Source organism: Bombus flavifrons, chromosome 3 (assembly GCF_040668555.2).
Source record: "Bombus flavifrons isolate JBK064 chromosome 3, iyBomFlav1_principal, whole genome shotgun sequence".
In the NCBI taxonomy this organism is placed as follows: domain Eukaryota; kingdom Metazoa; phylum Arthropoda; class Insecta; order Hymenoptera; family Apidae; genus Bombus; species Bombus flavifrons.
This window is the reverse complement of record NC_138444.1, coordinates 13,634,529-13,659,295: the sequence shown is the minus strand read 5'-3', so window position 1 is coordinate 13,659,295 and position 24,767 is coordinate 13,634,529. Positions and strand designations below refer to the sequence as shown.

Genomic DNA, 24,767 nt, shown 5'->3' with positions numbered 1-24,767 from the left:
GTCGTTATACGACCCGCGTTGTAAACGAAAATGTAATTTTCTATGCATTTCCGCCGGTTAATGCGAAGCTGTACGAGTACACGCAATGTCAACGTATTATCTCTAATTGTATTCGAGTCATTAGGATTGGGATCGTCACGAATCGGGCGTCGAATCCATAACTTACAACTTGTAAGTCACGATACTCGACGACGCATTGATCGCATCAACGTTAATAACAGGTCATTAAATTTCTAATTTTCCGCGCGGCGGCCTTAACTAGAAAAAAATTACACGCTTCGATATGGCCGAAAGAACGAAGGGATTCGGACCTCTCACGGAATCAGGCCATCTTGCTAGAATTTACTTTCCTATCAACGATAATGGTGATTGGTGTGCGAAAATTGCACGATCAATTGAACAGATTTACCTTAGACTACTAGTAAAACGAAATAATTTTCATCGGGATTTAGAGCCGAGATTCTTGACTTTCCCCTGGCAAATATTCAATATCTCGAGAATAGTCGAGCGTATGTAATCGTGTTTCTATCTGATAACAGATAAGAAATAAAAGTAAGCGTTGTAAAAATGTTAAGTAAAAATATTTGCGTGCTTTTAGCAATTGGAAAGACGAAATATGCGACACCAGCCTCTTTTACTGGTTTCGTGATAATTCTAGCGTCGAGCTTTATTTCTCAAATTCTTGCCAAATACAATTTTAATTTCCTCTAATCTGGCAATGTAACTTTGTTTCAAAATGATGTACACTGACATCGCAAAAGCATCTGTACGTTAGAAGAAAGAAACGATAGCAAAAGAAATATTTCATTTAGGACAAAAACGATTCTGTGCGCCACGTGAACTCTGTACTCTGTTCAGAGAACTGTAAAATTAATACACTTTGGCAAAATTTCAAGGGATCGAACGATAACATTACCGAGCTTTCACGAATGCCGATTCGGATAATTAATTGAGAAGCCCGTAATAAAATGTTTGTCTCTTTATCAGAGAAATGAAAGAATACTCTAATATTTGCTCGAAAAATACCTCTTCGATTTACGTTCGATAGATTTCAATTCTTCAAACAAAATATTCACGACAATACATAGGTCTCATACTCTTGCATCTTTAATTTTTCTTCCATAAACTTCGCTATCTCTTCAACGACATATTCATCGTTTTACACAATTGCTGCAAATGTATCTGTAATGTCGTTTCAATCGCACACTTCGTTAGAGTTCATAAAATCGAAGATCGTTAGACTCAAGTTGCGTATAATATCTGAATAATTTTTATATCGGCCACGACATTTTTCGAAGATAAATAAAAATCTTTAACGCGATAACAGAACAAATGGTAAAGCAAAGGGTTCAGCTGGCTTTGTGAAACTCTGCGATCTAATTACGAACGTCCAATTCTACCATTAAAAAAAAAAAAAAAAAAAAAAAAATAGAACAAACCGCGTTGAGAATACATTAGACACGCGAAAATTTCCAAATTACGATTATTACTACGACCATAACCGACTAGTATACCCTCCTCTCCTCTCTCATTCGCGATCGATGAGCCGGTGAGCACACGCGTAAAATATCAGCAGTGAATATCCGCGTTATTAATACATGGCGCAAACACGGACGCAAACGCTCGCGCAATAACAAATGCGACAGAGAGTCGAGGATGGACGCGCGAATGGGAACGTCGGGATACGAGGAAGACAGACGAACGCAGAAGGGTACTATTAGAAGGGAGTTATTAGAACGAGAAATAGGAGTAACGAGAAAACAGGCACGTCGGCGAAACACAGGGGAAAAAAGCAAACAGAAATAGGTGAATGAGAAAATGAAACCGCGAGACACAAAGAGAGAGAGTGAGAGAGACAGAGAGAGAAAGAGCGAGGGAAGGAGGGAGAAAAAAGAGAGAAATGCAAAGTAACGAAAGCAGAAGCGGTGCAATTAAAGCGGCGACATGCAGTATAATAGGAAAGGAAAGACACAAATTCTTTCTTTTGTCTACTTTTTTGTGCAACGATAGAGAGGAACTCGATGACAACGTTCTGCTCAAAATGATAATACCAGGGCCACGTGAGCGTTGTCTATTAGTAAACGCGATATACCGCTATTGATCACAAGTATCGGGACATCTATCGGTTACATTTATTGCAAAAATTCTAGTAAATTTTACTGTATTTGGTATTTTACATTGCGAGGCACGCGTAAGAGATTTGCGATAAAATAAGAGCAATTTGTTATCAAGTACGGATAGGTGCTTTAATACTAGTAGTCGGCAATGTAGATATTTACCTGTTTCTTTAAATATTTAGCGCTTTTATCTTGTTACTTTGCGAATGTCCAGAGTTATTGAATTTTCTTCTATATATAACAGACTTTTTTTGTTAAATAAATCATTTTGCAAATTTTATCGAACGTGCTCGGAACTAGCGAAAGAAAAATACATGAAAACGGGGATAGATGCGGATGGATTAGAGAGGAGACGCGTGTAGAGGACGTGAGACGAAAGAATACGTCACAAAGCTGTAAATGATATATGGACAAATAAAGGTGGAGATATTTCCGATAGGAAAGCGAAGGTAAAGAGAGAAGCGGAACGCGATAAATTGTAATTAGATCCGGGGCGAATTTGACAATGTCTGGCGTGCATGAATCATGTATTAATCCAATCGCTAATGGGTATTAACCAGAATCCCGTTTAAAATTATAGCTCCTCTATAGGTATTGCGTGTAGGTATATGTATAGGTAGGACGTGTGTGATGTAACTCTAACAAGTTCTTACAGTAATGCCGCGATTAATATTTTCAAATAATAAATATCGAATAAAGTAAAGTAAAGTCGCTGCACTGACGTTGTGGAGATAAAAACCTTGTTACGTTTTTATTAAAAAAAAAAAAAAAAAGAAAGAGGAGGAAAGGAATATTTATTTTTAATCTATACGCGCGATGCTAATGATACGATAAGCGTTTAATCCTTTTGCAACTATGGACGGGCTGCCTCTTTTAGAATATTTGTTCGCTCATTTTAGAAGATAGATTGTTTCAAAATGTATTTTACGTTTCATCGTGAATTTTCCAAGTAATTTGATAGTTACGTTGTACCGTTCTCTTACCGTGTTTTCGTATTGAACGCTAATGGAACTGTAATTGAGAATGATACACGCGAAAAATCGTATTCTAATTCTGGCAGTAAATTTAAAATAATTAGAAAAAATTGTATAATGCCGAGAGAACCGAGAGAATTAAAATTAAATAAAAAATCAAGTTAGAAAGCTTTCCAATAGGAATTTTACTTGATAAAACATTTTAACATTTTTTCTTCTTTTTTTTTTTTGGTATTTAAATATTTTCCCGATTCATAGGACAAATGTCGTGCAAATTGTCGGGTGAATAATTTTGGAAATTGTAACAGGAAAGGTGTACAAATAATTCATTAACGAATAATCGTATTTAACGGTGACAGATACATTGAAATTTAATCAGCAGGTTGATCGGCAAATCTAACGAAATCCACGGTAATCCATTTTTGTTGCTAAATATCAATGAAGCGAGTAGAGTACTGCGATTTAATTTATCGATTCTCTGTACTTCTCCGACAATGGTTTCCAATAATCGGAAGAACAAAATCAAATACACATAAAACGTTAAAAAAAAAAATAATAAAAAAAAAATAAAAAAAGAAGCATTTATATGATACTTAAGTAGAAACTTTGTGGATTAAACGTAATCGCGTTTAAAGCTAAAGTCGATTTTTTTTCAATTAGTCGTAATATTTTAATTATAAAGCATTAGGAACTTGATCCAGGTTCTGTAGGCGCACATGTTGCTTCTGGAGTTGCGAGTTCACGCCGTGGGGTATTCTTGAAGATTTAATTAACGAGGTGGTTCGATCAGAAAGGATTGCTGTATATCCACACCGCACCTGAGACCCGTGTTTCGTCCCGTATTTAAGAAATTCTGTCAATTTAACTTCTTAACAATTTTTACGATACGATGGATCAACAAACTTCAGCACATTTTTACAGCGAAACCTTTTTGAAACCGAGGATTTTGTCTCCAAAAGGAAATAATTCCAATGTTTCTACATTTACTTGCACACTAGCTTTTTTCCTTTTCTTTTCTTTTTCTTTTCTTTTTATAGGCGACAGAAACAACATTCGTGCCATTCGCAATACGCTACGATGAAAGATATAAAGCATCGAGGAAGCTGGAAAAATTTGCAAAAATCTCAAATGTTGTACCCGATTTATACAATTTGAATGCGGTTAGGAAAAGTATTTCAATGTTTGATCACGTGTTTTCCGACAAATATGAAAAGCAATTTCGCGAGCGCTCCTTCCAATCGTCCAAATATTAATTCGACAAATATCCGCCTGCCGTAAAATACTTTGAAGTTTTTGGTGAAACGAACGATCAACAGATAATTCGATATATTTACTCGAAGAACCGAACGTTTCTGAAAACAGCGCGGAACCTCCGATACAGACTGAATATCGAATATCGAAAATAGAAACTTTCCCAGTTTTTCGTCTGTTCTTCTCATTATAGGTGCAGATTTTTTCCCCTTTGACGATGAATTTTCTTCTCTTTTCTCTCTCTTTTTTTTTTTTTTTTTTTTTTTAAGAAACTAAACCTTAATATGGAGAAGGTTAGAAATGTACGCAGAGGTACACCAGTAAATAATTCAGCGAGTTAAGAATTTTTAAGCGAAATATTCGAAACGTTATGCGATTAGCGCTGGCGAATTGAAATTACCGATGTCGATTATTTCGTTTCCAATTAAACGGCGATGCTCCTACCGATGTAAATCGTTGCAAAATACTCTCGTTAAAAATTCATTGAAATACCTGTATCAAGAGCATTTATCTAAAATTGGTGGACGCGAACGGAGAAAGGGACGTGGCCGGTCATATATTATTTATTTTTGCGATACATCCAAGTGAAATTCTTTGCGTGCGAATTGCTCGCGTAAAAAGTCGATCGATCACGCATCACGCCCACGCGTCAAAAGAACGTGATTACACGTTCGCGTATTATCATACAAACGAGATACCCTTGTAAAGGCTAATTATATCGGTTAATCATTTTCACGAAAATAAGAAAAATAATCAAGGAAATTGATCCCCTCCCCCTTTGTCTATCGCGGTCACTGTAGCATTTCAAATAAGGCTAACCCATGAATAATAGGAGGACGCTACCAACTTAAGAGATAGTCTCTTCCTCCTTTTTTTTCTTCTTTTCCTTTTCTTTTTTTTTTTTTTTTATTTTCGATGATTAGATTTTAGAAGACTTGTTTCGATAACAATTCAGGAAATATAAATATCGACTGAAGTCAGGATACGTACAGGTGAATGATTCAAGTATTTAGCCTTAGGGTAATTTCAACTTTGAGAAGTATGATTCTCACAGTTCTATACGCCATACGTAAAAGCACGTAGAAAAATACATAGCAACGAGCATAAAAAACTACTTGACATAATCCAAAAAATTACTTTGCTTCTCGAAAATGTATTTGTATCGAAAAGCTTAAATAAATTCTAAATATTTGCAATGATAATTTGGCGATGATTATATCAGGCGTTTAAACGATATCTATGGTAAAGAACACGGAATAAATTTAATTAAAGCATAAACACACACGCACAGCTCTGACTAATTAAAACGAGAAGTCGAAACAGCGAGAAGGAATAGAACTTTTTGGCCGATACATATTCGCAAACGTATGAAATTATGGAATCGTTTATTTCGGTTAAGCAAACTCCGGACCGAGCATTTTCGACAAATAAGTACCAGATAAATCAATTTTTCTACTTATTAATGCACGTACCGCGATGCTTGCCTTTGTATATTCTTTATCGTCTCTTCGTATTGGAAATCGAGGGAATTTCGAAACATTTGTCAAAGGAACAGCGTTTAAATGGAATTTCATTGGTCAGCCTATTCCGGATTTTTACTCGATCGAAAATAAAGAAACTCGTATCATTTACGAGGATGTTTAATATCGTGCAATATAAATAACGTAGTTATCGGGCTGCAACGTAGTTCCGCGGGAGTAACCAAGCCGGCACATTACACGAAATAACGACACGCTTACATATAAAAAATATTTATAATATAAAAATGATTATCTCGTTTGAACCGACAGACTATAAACGACTCTTTAATATGTTCGATATCAAAAACGATAATCTCGTCAATTTGATATAACGAAATCAATTGGCTTTTTGTCCATATGAACAGGCCCAGTCACGAAAGCATTTAAATAGTTGTGATAGAAAACTTGCACGTGCCATATCGTACGTGTTATGCGAAACATTTTGAAATTTCATTGGCACCGTAACGAGACACGACTGTCGCGATTATACCGATGAAATTCGAAAACGTTGAAGCGAGTATAAAAATTACCTTCGATCTTCTCGATAGAATTTAGACGAGAGAACTATCAACGCCAGCGCGTGATTATTGCAATTGAAATTAATTACGATTCTTTCGAGTATAATAGATGTAACAAGTTGTTACATTTTATCCGCGTGTATATTTGCATAGGAACTTTGCATGAATATGTATAAAATTCTGATCGATTAATCTTGATTGAATATGGCGTTTCGAAACGACAGTGTATATCGTTGCAGCAATTTCGAATGAAGTCACAGAACATGGTGCGGCATAACGTTCGTTGTTGCCATTTTATACGAACTTTTACGGTATTTTACAGGTTGCCCCGTAAAGTTGGCCGGTTCTCGCGGTCGTTCTGAATCTGGCCGCATAATGTAAACCAAAATTAACGACCTTGCTTTACACACCCAGCCCCTTTCACCCCCACCCCTTCTTTCTCATCGTTCGGACGCGAGCGAAAACAAATTCGCAAGGGGTGAAATTTAATAACGCGGTTAGAGCGACAGCGTGAAAAGCAAAAAGGTGCGGCACACTCTTTCAGAGTCGCGTGAAAAAAAAGACGAACAGCCATCGTCGTCGCGATATTAATCGCGCAACGATATAAAAGTAACGACACCGGTGTTCGAACCGGAGAGGTGAACCAGGAAGGGGAGCATGATGATAGCGAACGCGATAGAGAAAAAGAGACGCGCGTATCAAAGGCATTTTTAATAAATAACAGCGGCACGAGCAGTTCCAGTGCCCTCGTTCCGCTCGCGCTTGTCACTGCGCATCCTTCCACTGTGTAATTTTCACTAAAAATTCATTAGTCAACGGATCACACGGCGTGATCAAAGTCCGCGAATTTCAAATCTCATAGCATTATGGTTGTGTTCGGTAGAGAGACAGAAATTGTTCGAATACGGATCTCCATTCTCTTTCTTTTTTTTCTTCTTTCTCTCGATAAATAAATTTGGAAACGTATGCTTGAACTAACAATGTCAGAGTTCCGATATGTACCTTACGTAGATATGAATCTTAACACTTTGACTGCCACGTTGGTGATATATGACCGGTCACGGTTTCTCCTGTGACGACACGGTGGGTCATTGATGATCGGAGCGCTCGAGCTTCTTACAATTGTCAAAATTGGACGAAAGTTGACAGTTAGGGCATTTTGAACATAACCGATAAATAGAAGATACTTTGAAACAAAAAGTGCCCCATTGAACGATTAAACGTTTTTATTAGAACATCAATAAAAAAAAAATGAGAACGAATCTTGCATTTAACGATGCACTGTGTTAAAACACTACGATTTTAGTCAAAGTGTTAATATTTAACGCTTATAAATTGCGTACGGAGCTCTGCGCGCAAAACGCGCTTCCAGAGTCATTTTTGATCGACACAGAGATCTACCGATGTACTGGCTATATCGACTGATTGTTTTTATTGCTTGGAACGTCAACATTCGGTTGTTTTGCTGATCATTTGTCACAAGAATACGCGAGGCTTCATTACCCTGGTAACATAACAAAAACATTTGTCTCTCGTTGCTTAAGTCATCGATTCGGTCGAAAAAGACATAAAAACGAGATATCTCGTGACCCGGCCACAACGTTCTGCTTTGCTAAAAACGAGATATCTCGTAACCCGTAAGCAATGTGTTAAATACGTTACACGTAATCGATTAGAGTTAAAACGATACGAAGGAAATAAACGAATAGATGTAATTACGTTCCTGTTTCGATAAAAGTAAATCTTCTCGTAACTAGGAACGTTTGTATATTTTTAGTAATTCGACGAAGACGCAAAAAATTTCATATCGTTCATTTTGACTAATTTCGTCGGTTCAGTTTTAACAGCAACGATGCAAACTTATCCTTTTTTTTTTTTTTTATCATTCTATTCCATTTTGAACGACGACGGCGCTAATCACCGCGAAACGCAAGTACAGCGGAAATATAACGACGATATTAAATTGTTGGATGGGTTAAATTACAGAGAATAGTTTGTTCTATACTAACCTCCACAAGGGTGATGAGAATGATGAAAAGAGGCGGCGGACAACACCTGTAATGGTCGGCGTAGTATTTCCGGTCCCTTTCTTCCGTAAGGAATTCATCGCCGATCATGCGGACCATCCTGCAATTAAGAAATTTTTTTTCATCGATTCTATTCTTTGTCTTTGGTTACATTTCTGTTTCTCGTTTTCTCTTCGACACATTGGCGCGTTAATTTTTCCACGTTTAACATTCGAAACGTTGCTTCCGCGGATCACAGTTTAGTTAGCTGTGTTTGCTTCGAGACAAACAAATCGTTGGAATTTTGCTTAGTGGAATAAATTAAGGAAGAAAAATACGTAGCTCAGATATTCCATTTTTGCTCTCGATGCTGTATTTTATTGACTCGAAATATTATTTGCAGATTTTATTGTTCAAGTTGAAGGTATTGTTCGAAGCATTTCTGATTTGTTATATTATCCGTAGAGAATTTTTTAACTGATTTGCAATCCATTGAAACGGTAAAATACATCGATGTATGGAAAAACCAGAAGCAAAAGTTGCTCGCATTTTTCATTCTGTAATATGAATGATAAACAAATCATATTTCGAAAATACTATAACGCGCGTATTGGTAATATAGGCTCGATGAATCGATACATTTACCACGGATGATATTCCAACGCGAAAAATCTATTGACCAACAATAAACTCGTCAACCAATATCAGCTTGAATGCGGTATTTTCAATCGTATTTAAAAATCTGCGATGTATAAAATAAACGTTAAAACATTACAATAAATGTCCATAAACAATGAACGTTACGTAAAAAAATATTGACGAATGAAATACAATAGACGCTGCATGGAACATTGCAATTAGAGATTCGGAAATTTCAATGGAAAGCATAAAATCCTCGTTAAAAGAGGTTATAAGATACTTATAAATAAACTGTGGCTTCTGTACGCTTTTATCGAGAATTCAACGATATTGAACTAATAATGTAAAAAATATATAAAATATTGTTATATTCAAAATAAAAATTGCGATATTCAATGAGTGGAACAAGTGTCTATTTAAGCTGCCTTTTTCTACTCGTATTCGTAAGAATACGAAAGCATCGTAAGCGTGTGCAATCGACTCGCATACGAGAAACGATACGAAAGGAACGCGAGCTTGTAACAAATAGCATAAAGAAAAGCTTGGAGAATTCACAGCTCGCGACTCACACCACCAAGTTCTTAGCCCGCACTAACGAAACAACGGATTTATCGAGGCAGAATTATGAAAATTATCGAGATCATTAAGAGCTTTTTTTTCACCCAAGTATTTGAGAATTAATCTGTCAATGGCCCGGGGATATTCTCTGAACTAATCGTCGGTTTGGAGGAATTTTCACGCGAAGAAATAGTTACGAACGCTCGTTAATCGTCGCCAGGGGTAGCGAAATAACGAGAAATTAATTTTACCGATTTCAACTTCGCCACGAAGAAAAGGAGAAACACTTTCGCGCAATTACGGCTGACTTGTGCCGTCTAGGATTTCTCATTATCTCGACCAGTCGATATCTGACAGTTGTTCCAAGTCATACACCCTTGACATTGTAAGAGAATTTCCACGATAATTAATAATAATTATGATTAACTAATTGCACACTGTTGCATTGACGCATAGGATTTTAATCAAAGAACCTGTGTTCTCGATACCCTTTCAACCTCCATCCAATTTCCTTCTTCCCTTTTCATTCTTTCACCTCGATGGAATAGTTTTTAATGAAATTCAACGTATTCGAATATCTCGCAATGAATTTACTTTGACAAAGCAAAATCAGAAACGCGAGCCACGAGATTCTAAATTAATTCTAAATTAATTCTAAAATAATTCGAATATATTTCGAGAATCTCTGGACTTTTTAACGAATTCACGCGACAAAATAATTATTACAAAATATTTTTAAAATTATTTATTTACTTAGCATTGCTCGTATACTTGTAACAACGAAATAACTGTCCTTTGATATTCGATATGATTTTACGTTCGTGTATTCCACGCGGTTTTATGAATAAAATATTCAAAAAAAAAAAAAAAAAAAAAAAAATGAAGTATTTGAAGAGATAAAAATATCCAAAACGCGAAGAACAACGTTAAGCACGAACCGAGTAACGTCGTACGGTTACTGATAAACGCGTAATTAATAAGTTGATCGATCGTCGAATGAAAATTCGAAGGTAGGAAGATACGAATACCGCTATTTATTTCCTATCGTTCTACCAGAGAAGACGAATGCAAACATTTCCTATTCATTCGTTATTCTGAGGCGATCGTTCAACTGTAAGTCTGTGTCACTGTGAATTAAATCGTCGATCAAGTGGTATTTCATAAACGTTCTTCATATTTCCCGACTGTGCGCCGTGAACCAATATTTCTCGTGGATTTCCTCGCAATTAGCTTGATTGAACATCGAAAAAGGGGAAATCTTATATCTATTGGGCACCGAAGAAATATAGTAACATTTGTTTTTTGAGATTATTGAAAGACATTTATCAAACGTATTTTCCTGAATCCGATAAAATAGTATCGGCCTTGCTGAAGTGGAAAAATTTGATATTTCATTTTGCGTTTTTCTTAATCTTCTCCGCGATATTTTTTAAATCACGCGGATATTTCATTTCTACGAATCTACAACCGTATCATTTACGATTCCACATAATTTGACCGTATGGTTGTTTACAAAATACTCAAATTATATTCTCAAATCTTCGTTACATCAAATCTAAAATCATCTCAATTATATCTTAAATCAATACGTACGTTATGGTAGAAATTCCTAATATTCTATAATATTATAAGATAAGAAATAGCGCGAAATCTAAATTCTACTTGCTAGAACAAAACATCCGAATTCTTATTATTATAATGACAAAAATTCCGAATACTCTATCGTTGAAGACTAATACAAAATCTAAATTCTGAGGTTAAACATTTGTTAATTCACTCACGACAATCGTAGAAACTTTGAATATTAATATTATTATTATGAAAAAAGAAATAATATTATCAAAACAATACGACGTTTCGATTCTACTAGAACGATACAAATTCCAAATACCATCACTGAGACGATAGAAATTTTATATTTTTCCCCGTACCTATCTTACAATCTCCTATAGTATTCCAACGAATAATGTTCTAACGAACGATAGAACAACAAACGGACTAAACGAGACACCAGTTTCTTTTAGAAACTATGGTCGCGTAGATGCTCCGGTGTTCTCGATAGCGATCTTCTGTTCCATGGAATAATTACGAAGAAATATTGGCCCGTAATTCAACGCGCTAGCCATAACACCGTTTATGGTATCATAGATGAACATCTCCTTCGTGTTTCTATCGACTGCGAGACGAAGCGAGGGTAGAGGACGCTCGTACGAGGGTGGACGAGAAAAGAGCAATTAGAGAGAAGCTAGGCTATATGGAGCGTGTTAGAGGAAAGAGAGAAAGAAAAAAGGAAAGAAAGGAGAAGGAGGGGGAAAAAATAGGTAGAGAGGTAAGAATTAACGGGAAAGATGAAAGAAACGTGGCAAGGAGAAAAAGTAGAGCAGAACGAATAAAACAGTTGGTAGTGAGGAAAGGTTGGAGGACAGAGATATTAAAGAAATGAGAACCACGACTAATTACGGAATAATACAGAGATCAAGAAAGCGATGGAAAACGTTCTGGCGGGGTGGCCTGCGACAAAAAAGATCATGGAAATGGGTCAAAATGTGATACTAATGGGAGAAGCAAATTACAAGATGAAGAGGGGCCGACGAGAACCGGGAAATATTATTTTTCAAGCACGCTTTCGCGGTATGGTTGCTTTGTTTATCTTTTATAGAGACGCGACTTCGAGTTGCAGGCAGTATAATACGTTTCTCTTATCGATTATTTACGACTGTATCCATTACTATGATAGATTATTTGTGGACTATTGGAAAATTTAAAGGTACAAAAATGCGCAGAGTACGCGTACGTAAGATACAGATTATTAAAAATGTAGTATGTTCATTAGGATTGAGATTATAGGAGATTTAGAATTGGAAAAATGTAGAAAGTAGACATAATATGCAAAAATACACAGAATATTGAAAATAAGTAAGTAAATTTCTGTTGAAAATGACAACGTGAGTTCGTGCTCGCCATCCATATGCAGATGCGTTAGTTATAAAAAATAGTAACTACAGGATGATCCTAGTTATAATCGATAGATTAATCGATAGGCTTAAGATGCCTTTTTGTTTTTATCCCTAGTTTTTTGTAAACGCGTGCAATAAAGGTTTTTTTTTTTTGCTCAGAACGGTGTGATAGATTATCCATTCAATAAAATAATAACTATTCTGATCTTACCTCCGAGTATAGAAATAAGAACAATTTCTATCTAGATTCTATTTAGTTTAATTAAGTTCATAGAAAGACGAATTTGCATGAAACTCCGCTGTCTAGCTACGATACGTTTAACGAGTGAAACAAATTTCTATCGTTGTGCTTCTATTTGTGCGATGTAAATTCGCGTGGAATACGCAATCCGGTTATTAACGATTCAGTTGAAATCGTAAGCTGAATTTTATCATTTTCAACGACGATCGGTCTGTTTTAAAAATGTTAGCAGCTGCAACGCTGCTTAGATTAAATATTAAAACATGATCGAGCGGCGAACAACGTGTTTGCAAAATGCAGGATATGGCGCAGGGTAATTTTCGTTTTTCACGTAACGCACAACTCTTTTTCAAAACGTCGTTTCCCGGTATTTTAGATTTTTCCACGATAATTATAAAATACTGACACTGGTGGATTAAAGCGATTCGTAAAACAGTGTTATTTAAGACGTTACAGAATGGCTGCGCAAAACAGAGAAATTGTAGCAATTTATGGAAACATTTATGGACTTTAAATTACAAAACAATTAGAAAGGTATACGGTAATAACGAAATCGTATAACAGCGAGTAACTATTTTACAGAGGGAAACAAAACTGTGTGGGCGAGATGGGAGTTAGTGTTTTATGAACACCTAAGTGTTCATGGAGTACGCGAATCGTGACACCGTTTTATTTGTTGTAGTAGCTGCAAACCGCACTGTGCGGTCAGTTACCGGGTTGTGTAGTTACTCGCGTAACAGGAGAACAAATATCTTTTTCTCGTTGTCGCAAATCCTTTCGTAAAATTGCCAGCGTTTTCTTCTATGAAATACGTCGCGAGCCACGATTGCCGCCGGTTATCCCGAAGAAACGCGTTAAATTTATGAAACCTTGGTAAATCATAAAATTCCGATCGTTGATAAGTGAATGAAAATGTTACGTTCTTCACTTTTTGCTAATCATTCGAAATAAAAATAGAAGTTTTCGCAACCATACTCGGAATTAATCTTGCGATCGCTTTTTGCTACGTTTCCAGACAAAGTATCACCAAACGAGATTGTAAATTTTAATCTGTAAAAAGCGAGTTGCGCTATATATAGATATTGTTTTCATTCGTTACCTATAATATCAACGGTACGTTTGTTCAATTTCCACCAATAAAAGACCAAACGCGATCCTGATAACAACTCGCTATACATCCTCTCCGTTCTTGATCAGAGGGTCTTCGCAACATTTCTCTGCGCATCCGTGCAAAACACTTTTCTACCAATTGAAATTGAGAAACGGTCGCAGAAATCGTCGCGAACGTTTCTAAATTTCTATAGACGCTATGAAACGCGAGAACAGAAATAAGAGGAGCTACGAAATTGTTAGTCCTGGTGGGTTGGGTGTCCTTCTCGGTGGGAGTTGCAAGTAGCCGTGAAATAGGAAAGCAAAGCAAGCAGCTCGGTGAGGAATCAGCGAAAACGGAGACGGTCAGATACGCGAGATATGGTCGGTCTGAAAAAAAAAGAAAGAAAGAAAGCAAGAAGGAAAGAAAGAAAGAAAGGGAGAAAAAAGCGGGTGATCTCGAATGCAGAGTGGGTCTGTGAGCGCGGCTGCCAGGTCCGTAGGCTCACATCTAATTGCTAGCGCACCTCGAGACACCGTAGATCGCACGAGCGATTTCCAATTAGCGATGTGACTGATATACCTGGGTTCAAGGAAACGAGAAAGGGGTCGTCTACTCTGTTTCTCTCGCTTCCTCCGTTCGCGACAGCACAGGTGGCGTGCTTGACGTCCGCCACGCTTCTCTGCAACGGTCTCTGCTACAAGATGAGACAGCCTGAGGAGAACGAGCCGAGAGAGACAGAGAGAGAGAAAGAGAGAGAAATACCTGCTTCAAGGATACCGATTAATTGCATCGGTTAGGTATATCGAGCCTTCGTTATTAACCGTCACAATGGCCGAATAGTCAGGCTAATTGATCGAGCACGCGGAAAATCGCCGCGAGAACGAGAACTCGTCGATGCATACTTTTCGACGATTTACCATTTGTCCAAACGATTCTTTAGAAGATAAGTTTCTTTAGAAGATAAATCGAAGTATACACCGAGACGGCAGTTCGTCAACCATTGACAAAATAGATACCTAACGCAACAAAGTTATCGTGTCGTTATCTAAATATTTAAATTTCGTGAACCATATATACTACGTCTCTAAATATCTTCGCTTTTATCGATTCTTTTTACGACCACGATATTGTACGAATGCATCTTCCATCATATACCCCGTGACGCTTCTTCTTCGACTACTATATCCTTTACGCGTTCATGCAAATTTATATCCTTCTAGACACGATGAAGAGAATGGAATCTAAATAGCAGTTCGTTTCGTCCCATGGATACGGTAATTAATGCCTTCAACATCTTGTATATCTTTGTACATTACGCGTGCTCCGCACGCCTGCGCGCTTTTGAATCACCGATAAGCGTACGAATACCTTGTACTAAAACTTCCCTTGTAGATAAAAAATATTTCCTTGCCTCTTATCAGCATACGAAACGTCGTTACATGAATCCATCGTAGATACGTCGATTTCACCAACAATTCACGCGACATGTCAAAATACCTGCTCTTTCATCGACTCTCTTACAACTACGAATTCCTCTGCATCGTGTAGAAAGTTAGAAACACGGTGAGGTTAAAAGGATGAGTCTCGTAATCAAATTAGTTACTCGAGTTCTCCATAAAACGCGGAGATCCGTTGTTCGCGCGACAACCAACCGGAAAGTAAGAAATTGTCCCAGCAGCGGTACAGCTAAGTAAGGACAGTAACGACCTTAACTACTATGTCAACCTGTATCGCCTTTAATTACTCGGAGAGAGTGTTGCTGCTGTCACGATCCCGTGATCGCCAAGTTTCGCTGTTCCTGAAGTTCGCGCAAGCGGAAGGCTTTCGGAAATGCTTTCGAAAGCTTCCCCGTGATAATTCGATTCTTTACTTTTGCCTCGTACGCGTTTTTCTATTTTCTTTTCGTGACCACGTCCGCCCACGAATTAATCGAATCACCTGGAACCGGCGATTCTTGGTTCATACAAACGAGTTTATTACATCGGCGACGATGTTTCACAGGTTTCTGATACAGTAGATCCCATGTGTTCGTAGAGAACAACCGGATAAGTGAAAGGAACGAGTATCATCGAAATACTGTACACGCGTTTTGGTGGATTCGTTAAAAAGTATACGTGATATTGGATTGGCAACTAAGTGATTGCGGACTTTGTCATTAGATGGTATTGACAAAATTCGCAATCACTTAGTTGCCAAACCAATGTTTGTCGATAATCGCGTTCGGAGTTAGTTACGTTATTTAAAGTTATTCGGAGCTTGACTGTATTTCGCGAAATATTAAATCGATCTCGAGCGCAGACTTTATGGTTCACTACGTCTGCGAAGCATATTTCGATTACCGTCCCCGTACGTTCCGTTCGACGAGCTTATTGTAATTTCGTCGGTTCCTTTCTGTACCAATTTTACGCAGCAGATTAGAAACGTAAGGTAAAAATTGATCGGGCTGGTGAACGCGACGCGCGATTTCGAGATGGAAATAAAATTCGAAACACGATATATTCGATGGATGTAATTTCTACGCATATTCTTCTTATTTCCAAAGGTTGACAATTCACTCTTCGTAGAAGCAAATCGAGTGACTCGAAATCAATTTTACAAAGATCAAGTTTACAGAAACGACGTTCCCCGTGCACCGATCTAACATTTCAATATCTTACATTTATTACCATCTTATATTTATCGCAGACTGTCGAGACGATACTGTAACCTCATTTATCGAATACTATCTCTATCTGTCGACAGTAAATATTTATTTACCATAGCTTCCAACGATATTTACAAGAACAGCATTAAATAAAATAAGAAGGCAACTCTTAAAGGATTTGCGAGTTAAAAGGAAAGGACACTCTAAAACGGATATTAATTTCTCCAACTTGTATCTTCGCTGGTACACGTAAATAGCTGATCCAGAGCAAGGTTTATATAAAGCTAAACGGTACAACGAAAAAGCTGGATTTATTGCGAGTCACGTGTTCTTACAGCTTCGTTGTTACGTGCACGCAAGTGCACAGACACATGCGAACATAAAAAGGGAATAATGCTTCCGTAAGAGTCGCCTTCGTTCTTATCCCCTTGCAACTGTACGTTCGTACAAGAATCTAAGCAGATCAGTAGCCCTTAAACCCGATTTTACTGGTCCGCGATCAAAGCGATGGGGAAATCGAATCTCTCGATGATCGTCTAGCTCGCGTGCAGATTTCGTATCGGCGGAATAGAATATGTAAGCCGACCAATACCGTTTTAGCTAAGGCCGCATACGTACAGGCGTGGAAAGTGCATAAAGCGGATCAACGAAAACGTCGATCGTTCAGACGATTTCTTAAACGTATCGATTTTTGAACGTTTTACGAGCGAACAGAATCATCTCCGACAGAATCGTTCCGTCGTTTTCGTACTTCTGCGGGGAGAAAGAATAAAAATGGTAAATCGAGACTACCGAATAAACTTCAGACGTATCGCCGTGCAACATAGAAGGGGCGCTCAGAATTTTACGCGCATCTTTTCATACGCTTTTTACGGTGAGGAGCATCGAGGTTTAATCGAGCCGCTTATTCGGTGAACAGGTTAACACTTCGATTGCCACGGTGGTCATTGGTCAGATACGTAGGAAAATATAAAGAAAGAATAGGAACACACCCAAACCGGCTAGCTGTGGAAACGATCAACACCTCAAACATGGATAGAAGACTGAAAAGGAAACACCCAGCAGACGTCACAAAGGACACAACCTAGCAAACACGAAGATGGTATCCCGCTGGGAGTAGCCACCACATGAGAATCGAACAGCTAAAAAATTCTACGATATGTTCAAACTGGACAAATTGTGCTTTGCAATTAAAATTCCAACATTTCGAAAGGTGGCGTAGGTTAGGGTCAGATACAAAAGTAGTATACAAGAACCATAATTGAAAGAAGCTACGCAAGTATATCGAAACATAAAATCTGCGATTACGAGCAACTTGATATTTCCTAAAACACAATCAAACGATAAGCATTTTGCTTTGTGATGATTCGATCGAAGGACTTAGGGGAAGATTATCTGTCGTACCGTGTTAAAAGATTCCAAAATGTAGAATTCTCTGTCGCGACGCGTAGCATGGTCCACGACGAAGAGGATCGTATTTGAAAGGATCAATATGGAAACCCGATTCGAAGCAGAATACACACGTTCATTAGTTGGTAGCGAAGGATGGAAAACGTTTTTCTTGCTCGAACTAAAAACACGTTTTAAGCAAGAAAAATATGGTTCGCACACAGGAAATGTACAGGAACACAACTGGAATGTTATCTTTTTCATCGTTGCAATGACGTTTCATTTGCGAACTCTGTTTCAAAATGAAATAAATAGGATCGTGATCTTATGATAACCTCCGATAGATATTGAAATCGCGCGAGTAGAAGCTTCTCGATACGTTTATATTTACAAAAATAAAAGGACGGATATTTTCACCGTATATAATAAAATGTTTGGCAACAGGTTCTATGTGAAAGTTACGACGGTTCGCAACGATTAAGGAAGCTACATGATTTTTGGTAATTCAATTTACTGGACGTAAATGGCATTACAATTTCATGTGAAATTTTTATTTCTCCATCTAATATGCTCATGCTCGAAGTTAGCACAATGGAATTCATATTACCAGCAAAATCTTCAAAATTACGAGCTTCAAGTTCCCAATTTTTGTATCCCGTTCGACGAGAAATGACAAACTCGTGGAAGAGCGGAAAATCTACATCTCGTATCGTCTATTAATTACTAAACTATTCTGCAAGAGCATGTGAAATCTTCAACCTGCAACTTGCCCTTCAATTGACAAACATTATCACTTAGTAAATTATTATGCACCAATGAAGAAGAAATTCATCAATTTTGTTCCTCTTTTCTTTCAATCATTCAACATCGCATCCATCACTTGTTACAAGCGAGTCAAGGCTGAGATTTACGGTTTGTTTCGTCCGGTGACTCTTTGCGTAGCCCGGAAACTATCCCTCGGTGGAGGCGGCCACTCGCTACGTCAATATAATTAGTTGTTCCTTATAGTTCCTTATGGTTATTGCTCCATCAGGTAAAAAGTGGGCAAACGCGGGTTTCCCATGTTTCCCGGGATTTTCACCCGTTAGCGACCGGTGGTAGGCGACCAACACCCAACAAGGGTTTTCCTCTACGACAGCATCGACACCGAACTTTACTGGATCTACGATTACAGATCCGTCAACATCTGTGCACTGGGTTCACTACTTTCTCTCAGTCAACATATATCCATTAACTACATCTACTTTTGATAACTCGTCTAATTGACATATATATACACGCAACGAGCGTAATCATCTTGTCTACAATTGTTGTTGCAACAAAGAGTACATTATAACCTGTTACCTCAGCGTTATAATTAAATTCAATCACCTCTATTACCCTAAACGAAATAGGGGATCGACCAGTTTCGTAGCGGGAATTTACGATTCCTTGTTTAATAAGTTTCCTTGAGATCGCGTCTCTCCGCGAATGGTCGAAGAAACGCAGTTTGTTGTACAATGTTTCGCTATGTGCTGCTATGTCTCAGGTAGCGTGGCAAGTTCTCGGTCATCGATTTTCTATCGATAAATAAAACATCTGGTAATTTTTACGTATTATCTAGATTGCTTTCCAAATTGTGTCTCGTTACGGTACTAATGAAATTTCAAAGTGTACCACGTACAATACGGACGTAAAAGCTTTCTGCTTTCCTGTGCCGGCGTATGTACATTCTGTTCGGGTGAGAAAGGAAGGAAGGAACAAAGGGACGAGGGGAAGAAGACGAAGATCTCGATACAGAGTGAAAGACAGAGGGACAGAGGATCGGAAGGACGTTTGATCGTAAAGGGGTTGAGGGAGCGCCGCATGCCCGAGAAAGCATGAAATTGCGCTCAGCTCGGTCGCGGCATATTAGATTATTAGGACTCCGCGCGCGCATATCCGGACGTCGTCCTGCTGTATTCCCCCCGGGAATACAAGGGAAATTTCGCGATAAATCAAACGTAGCCAGGCCACAACTATGCCCGTCGGGGAAACAAGATTTTCGCCGAAACGACCGTAAAGTCGTTTAATACCCCGTGTTTGGAGGATCGGCCACGCGGTTCCACCATCTGTTCACGTAAAATTCACGACAATTTCCGTTCAACATGATCGAACAGCGTCAGCCACAGGCCAGTGACGATAAAACATCATAAGCGTCAGCTTTAGCCAATTATTACAAAAGAAAAGCAGTAGCTAGGTATCTGTTAAACGACCAATTTCTGACGAATCGATGCAAAACTCCTACGGTTTATCGTGTTTGAGTAGGTTTTGCGTTACGTAACGATTATATCGTGTTTGTCGAGATTAATTAAACCAGCCTTCGCTGAATCTACGAATACTGTTGCGTTTCGAAAAATTGTTCACCGATACGTACAAATATTCAGAAGCAATTTCACACATACGATGATTTATGTCATTTGTTTGCGACAGATAAATTTCTATTTTTTTTTTCTTTTTTCTTTTATTTATTTATCAGAGCGAGGCAATGAAATTAAAAAATTTACGAAAAACGGAATCGACTAATTGAACTTTGGACCCTCGACTCCGTTTGGTTTGACTCTCTGAAAGCTTTTCTTATCTACGATTGTTGCAGTTACGAAAGAAGTCGATATATTTCTCGACATTAAGAAAACGGTATCGTGGCTGGCAATAAAATTCCAACTTGATTGGCTACCCGAATAAACAAATACTTCTTTTTAAGATATATTAGTTATTCGTAAAACACGAATAACTAATATATCGAAGATCTGACCGTTTAATTACCAATAACCCACTGAACGTGTCTCTAGCTTCAGCCATTATGAAGATACTCCTAACTTCGGCCTTCGATTGCGTGACCCTGTATAATTACCTGAGAACGACGACTTAATTAGCAAGCTGTCAAATCAATTCGCTGCTTGCTTCGGAGCAATTACAAGTTATTAACCAGAAACGCGATCCGGGAAAAAGAGGCGAGGACAAAACGATTCGTGTCCATTCGAAAATTCGATTTGCCGGATAGTAATAATATCCTCGATAAACATGTCTGAGGGGCTCTTTCGAGAAAGTTACGGTCACCGTGTGTATCAACTGTTCCAAGTATGACATTTAAGAAGAAGCAATACGTTATAGGAAAAGGAGAAAAGAACTTTATGGGGGTGACAGAAGAGAGACGGAATTATTCTCGCAGGTACGAGAACAGGATCAATTGGTAAGGATGAACAAGGAGAAACCAATGGAGAAAAGAGTTTGCCGAAGAAGGAAATTGACTTCTGGCAGGTAAGGACACGTGCTTGGACTACGTGCTACTGTCTGGACCAGTGGTTCTCGATCTCTTACGTGTTTGAAAATGGCATATTCTTTGTCGAAGTAAATATAGCTATGATTATAATGTATAACAATGAAAACAGAATAAAACACCTGCAGATAAATCGTACTCTTCTTGCTGCTTTTATTTTCTAAACATTTCGTTGTAGATCGGTTATTTCGTTCGTATTATAGCTGCCTTATAAAGTAATATCTAAAACGAAATGACATTTCTTAGAGGTTTTTCTATAGATACAACGAGTAAGCGTCGTGATATTTATGGTCAACAGTTTTGTATACGCATCAAGTTTCGTACATCTGGATTACATATATAGATAAATGGGGAAAGTGAAGAGAAACATTGAATCTTATAAAATTATAGAAACTCTGATAACCGATCAACCAGACGACCGTGGCTTACGCCAGATTGAGAACCACTGGCCTAAGCTCTTAGTCTAGGCGTGTCTTTGCACGCACCACCATAAGCTCGTAAATGTATACTTCGTTCGTAAGTACCAGGATGATACTTTGGTCCACCAGCATTAACGATACATGAAGGAATATCACTACAAGTTGTCAAATGTAAGTAGTTTTCCTTATCAATTTGACGATTCCATATCACATAAACAACATATTAATCTACTAAGAAAAAGCTACTGTCCCCTCTTACTTCAACTTTCTTTCTCACGTTCATCCCTTGCAGAATAAGCTACCTACGTTCGCTTTTCTTGCCCTCTCGTTTCCTTTCACTGAGCAAATCGATTGGTATATAAATGCTACATGCCAAACACAGTGGTTACATTCAATGGCAACAGTTTTCGCAGCCATCATACGCATTCTCTATTTTCTGGTTTCAGCCGCTCATTTGCCAGGTCGTTCGACTCTACAACGCTAAAACGATAGAGAAAATTGATGAAATTACGCGAGATAAGCATCGATTAACCGTTTTGGCATTAAAATTTCAACAATTTCGAAGAGCCTAGTTAACCACTTTGGCCTGAGAACACGTTTAGCGCTCGTGGCAACTCGGCCGTATCTGCGTGCCTAATCTCGGTTGACGTTATTTCCATCGTGAAGCGAATTAGTTTTTCTTTTCTCTCTCTCTCTTTCTCTCTCTCTTCCTTTTTCGTCAGTTAGAACGGTGTGTTTCGATTCTAGGAGGAGAGAAAAACGAATAGAATAGAAGGTTACGAGCCTGGTAAATGGATGCCTCACGCGTCTGTTTGTACGAATGGTGATTCGACTACTTATCTATCTACTTAACGTGCTTAGGGGAGTGGTCGGGAAATAGCGTCGCAAGGAGGATAAGCTCGCGCGACTAGGGTTTACGGGAAGGTCGATAAATACGACGCGAGACGTAAAGTTTCACCCTGCAGATATGGAAGAAGCGACAACAGAACGGAGATGATCTATCCTATTCGATTACGTTTAAACGTATATGCGCGCCATAACGTTGGTTGATTAGTCGTTCCAGTTGTTTGAGTTCGCGTGTGTGTTTTATGTTCGACTTTAGAATCCGTTTAACCTTATCGGATGAATAGTATCGTTGTTGTAGAACGTACAGTAGCTCACAAAGGTATTGGATCATTTATTACAGAGACCTTTGATCACGAGTATATCGTGTTTATTATAGAAAGCATTTTGAAATTTGATCGACATTCTTACGAGGTACGACTGTCATAATTACGTCGGTGAAATTGGAAACAAAGTCGAGAACGTACGTAGAAATTGCAAGGCATTTGCAGCAAATGTATGGAATTTATTACAATATGTAATTCGTTTAATCCAATATCGAATTTGTAATTGTTATAATTTGTCTTATAATTCTAATTTATAATCGAAAATTACAGTTAATGTAGAAGATCGATAGAACGAATGATCGTCAATATGCGGAATAATAGCATCCAGTACTAAGTTTCCTACGAGTTAATGTCATTACGCGCATGTTTGTTCGTCGAAATGCATATTCGTGTACGAAACAAGTATCGTGCTCTTCGCTCTGTTTACGCGATAAATTGTTTATTTTATTGGCCTATTTGTAACGTACATCGTTTATGTCATTCGTAAACCAATACAGAGTTTGAAGTAGAATGTATTCCGAAGCTGTTCATCGACCGTCTCGATTTGCTGCAAAAGTCTCGAAATGAAAGTAGAAACAGTACGTTAAAAAATTAATCGACGTAATAAAAGAAGAGATAAAATATATTAAGAAATATCGTAAGACACGCTACGAAATTCAATTAATAAACACAACCAATAGCGTAATTCCAATTACCCCGTTAAGACTTCGATACTTTGCAGGATAATTATGCACCGCACCATAACGTTTAATTTTTGCAAAATATCGTACATTCTAGTTACGTGCTCCTTTTTCCGACCACGTTATCTAAGTCATTCACATCGTTGATAATCGATAAAATTTACCTTACTTTGATCATTTTCGAAAATGTAGTAAAAGACGTGAGTCGCCGATGACCATCGGCGTGTTAAACTGTCTTCAACCGTCTCGGTCAAGCGGAAACGATTCATTTCACGAAAAGCACGAAATCTCGAAGGAATGCTAAGAAAGGATAGTTTCAGCCATTCGATCAGCACCGATATACTATCTGGAAAAACATCGAATCATTGGGACTGGCTGGTACAGAGAACGACAACGGAACAGAGAACGGTCGATAGGATTTTTCTGATTACACTCGGTGTTCCGGAGGAAACGAATCGTACCTCGAAAGAATACGATGCTAGGCAAATACGCGATCCTGAGGAGTAATACTCCTCTATCTCGCGATTACTCCTATCACTCGTGGAAATGAGGGAAAAAGAAATCGAACCGGAACAAATAGGAGGAGGAAGTGGGAGGGAATGTACACGGAGATCGATAGACAGATGGAAGAAAATAGAATGAAGGAACAGGAGGAAACGATATACAATTGAGGAAATGGTAACCGGATAAAGAAGTTCTCTTCAACTTCTTTCAGACCGAATGCGGTATTTTCACTGGAGAATTTGATTTCAGGCATCTCCGGAACTTTAATCCGTCGCGTTCTGCGTTCAATGTGAATATTTAGCAAAAATAGATTTTACTCAGAGCAGAGTATGTTTAACGACTCGTGATAGAAAGAAGGAAAGTTACTGTTTTCTTAAAATATTTCTGTTTAAGTTATCCATGCGATATACGCGATAGACGTGAAAAGGATATAAGCGATTCAGCGACAGTATCTGCTGTAAACAAATTAACTTGTTCAAACATCTTTTTCGAACATTTACGCAATATTCACGTATCATAGGTATAATCAAGAGACTAATAAACAATTAATATAAAAATTGACCAAAATGTCGTACACTTACAAGTAGTAACAATGCACCGTGCGAGTTGTCTGACCGATGCTAGTCGATACTACTTAAATCAAGTCATACGAACGCAAAGAGAAACAGGGGTAGCAAGATACTTGTCACCGGCATAAATACCGAATATATATAATAATAATAATAATAATAATAATAATAACAGTGAATACTCATGATTAGATTGCAGATTTTCATGCATTTGTATATGT

At 38.0% G+C, this 24,767-nt stretch overlaps 1 protein-coding gene across 1 annotated transcript in view; it reads right to left on the bottom strand.

Moving 5' to 3' along the window:
* Positions 1–24,767, bottom strand: part of stet (stem cell tumor) — a 498,916-nt gene that overhangs the window by 96,128 nt on the left and 378,021 nt on the right. Inside the window, exon 6 of the mRNA XM_069132627.1 lies at positions 8,390–8,507. Within this exon, the coding sequence (XP_068988728.1) occupies positions 8,390–8,507 (118 nt within the window). The remainder of the gene's footprint in view (positions 1–8,389; positions 8,508–24,767) is intronic.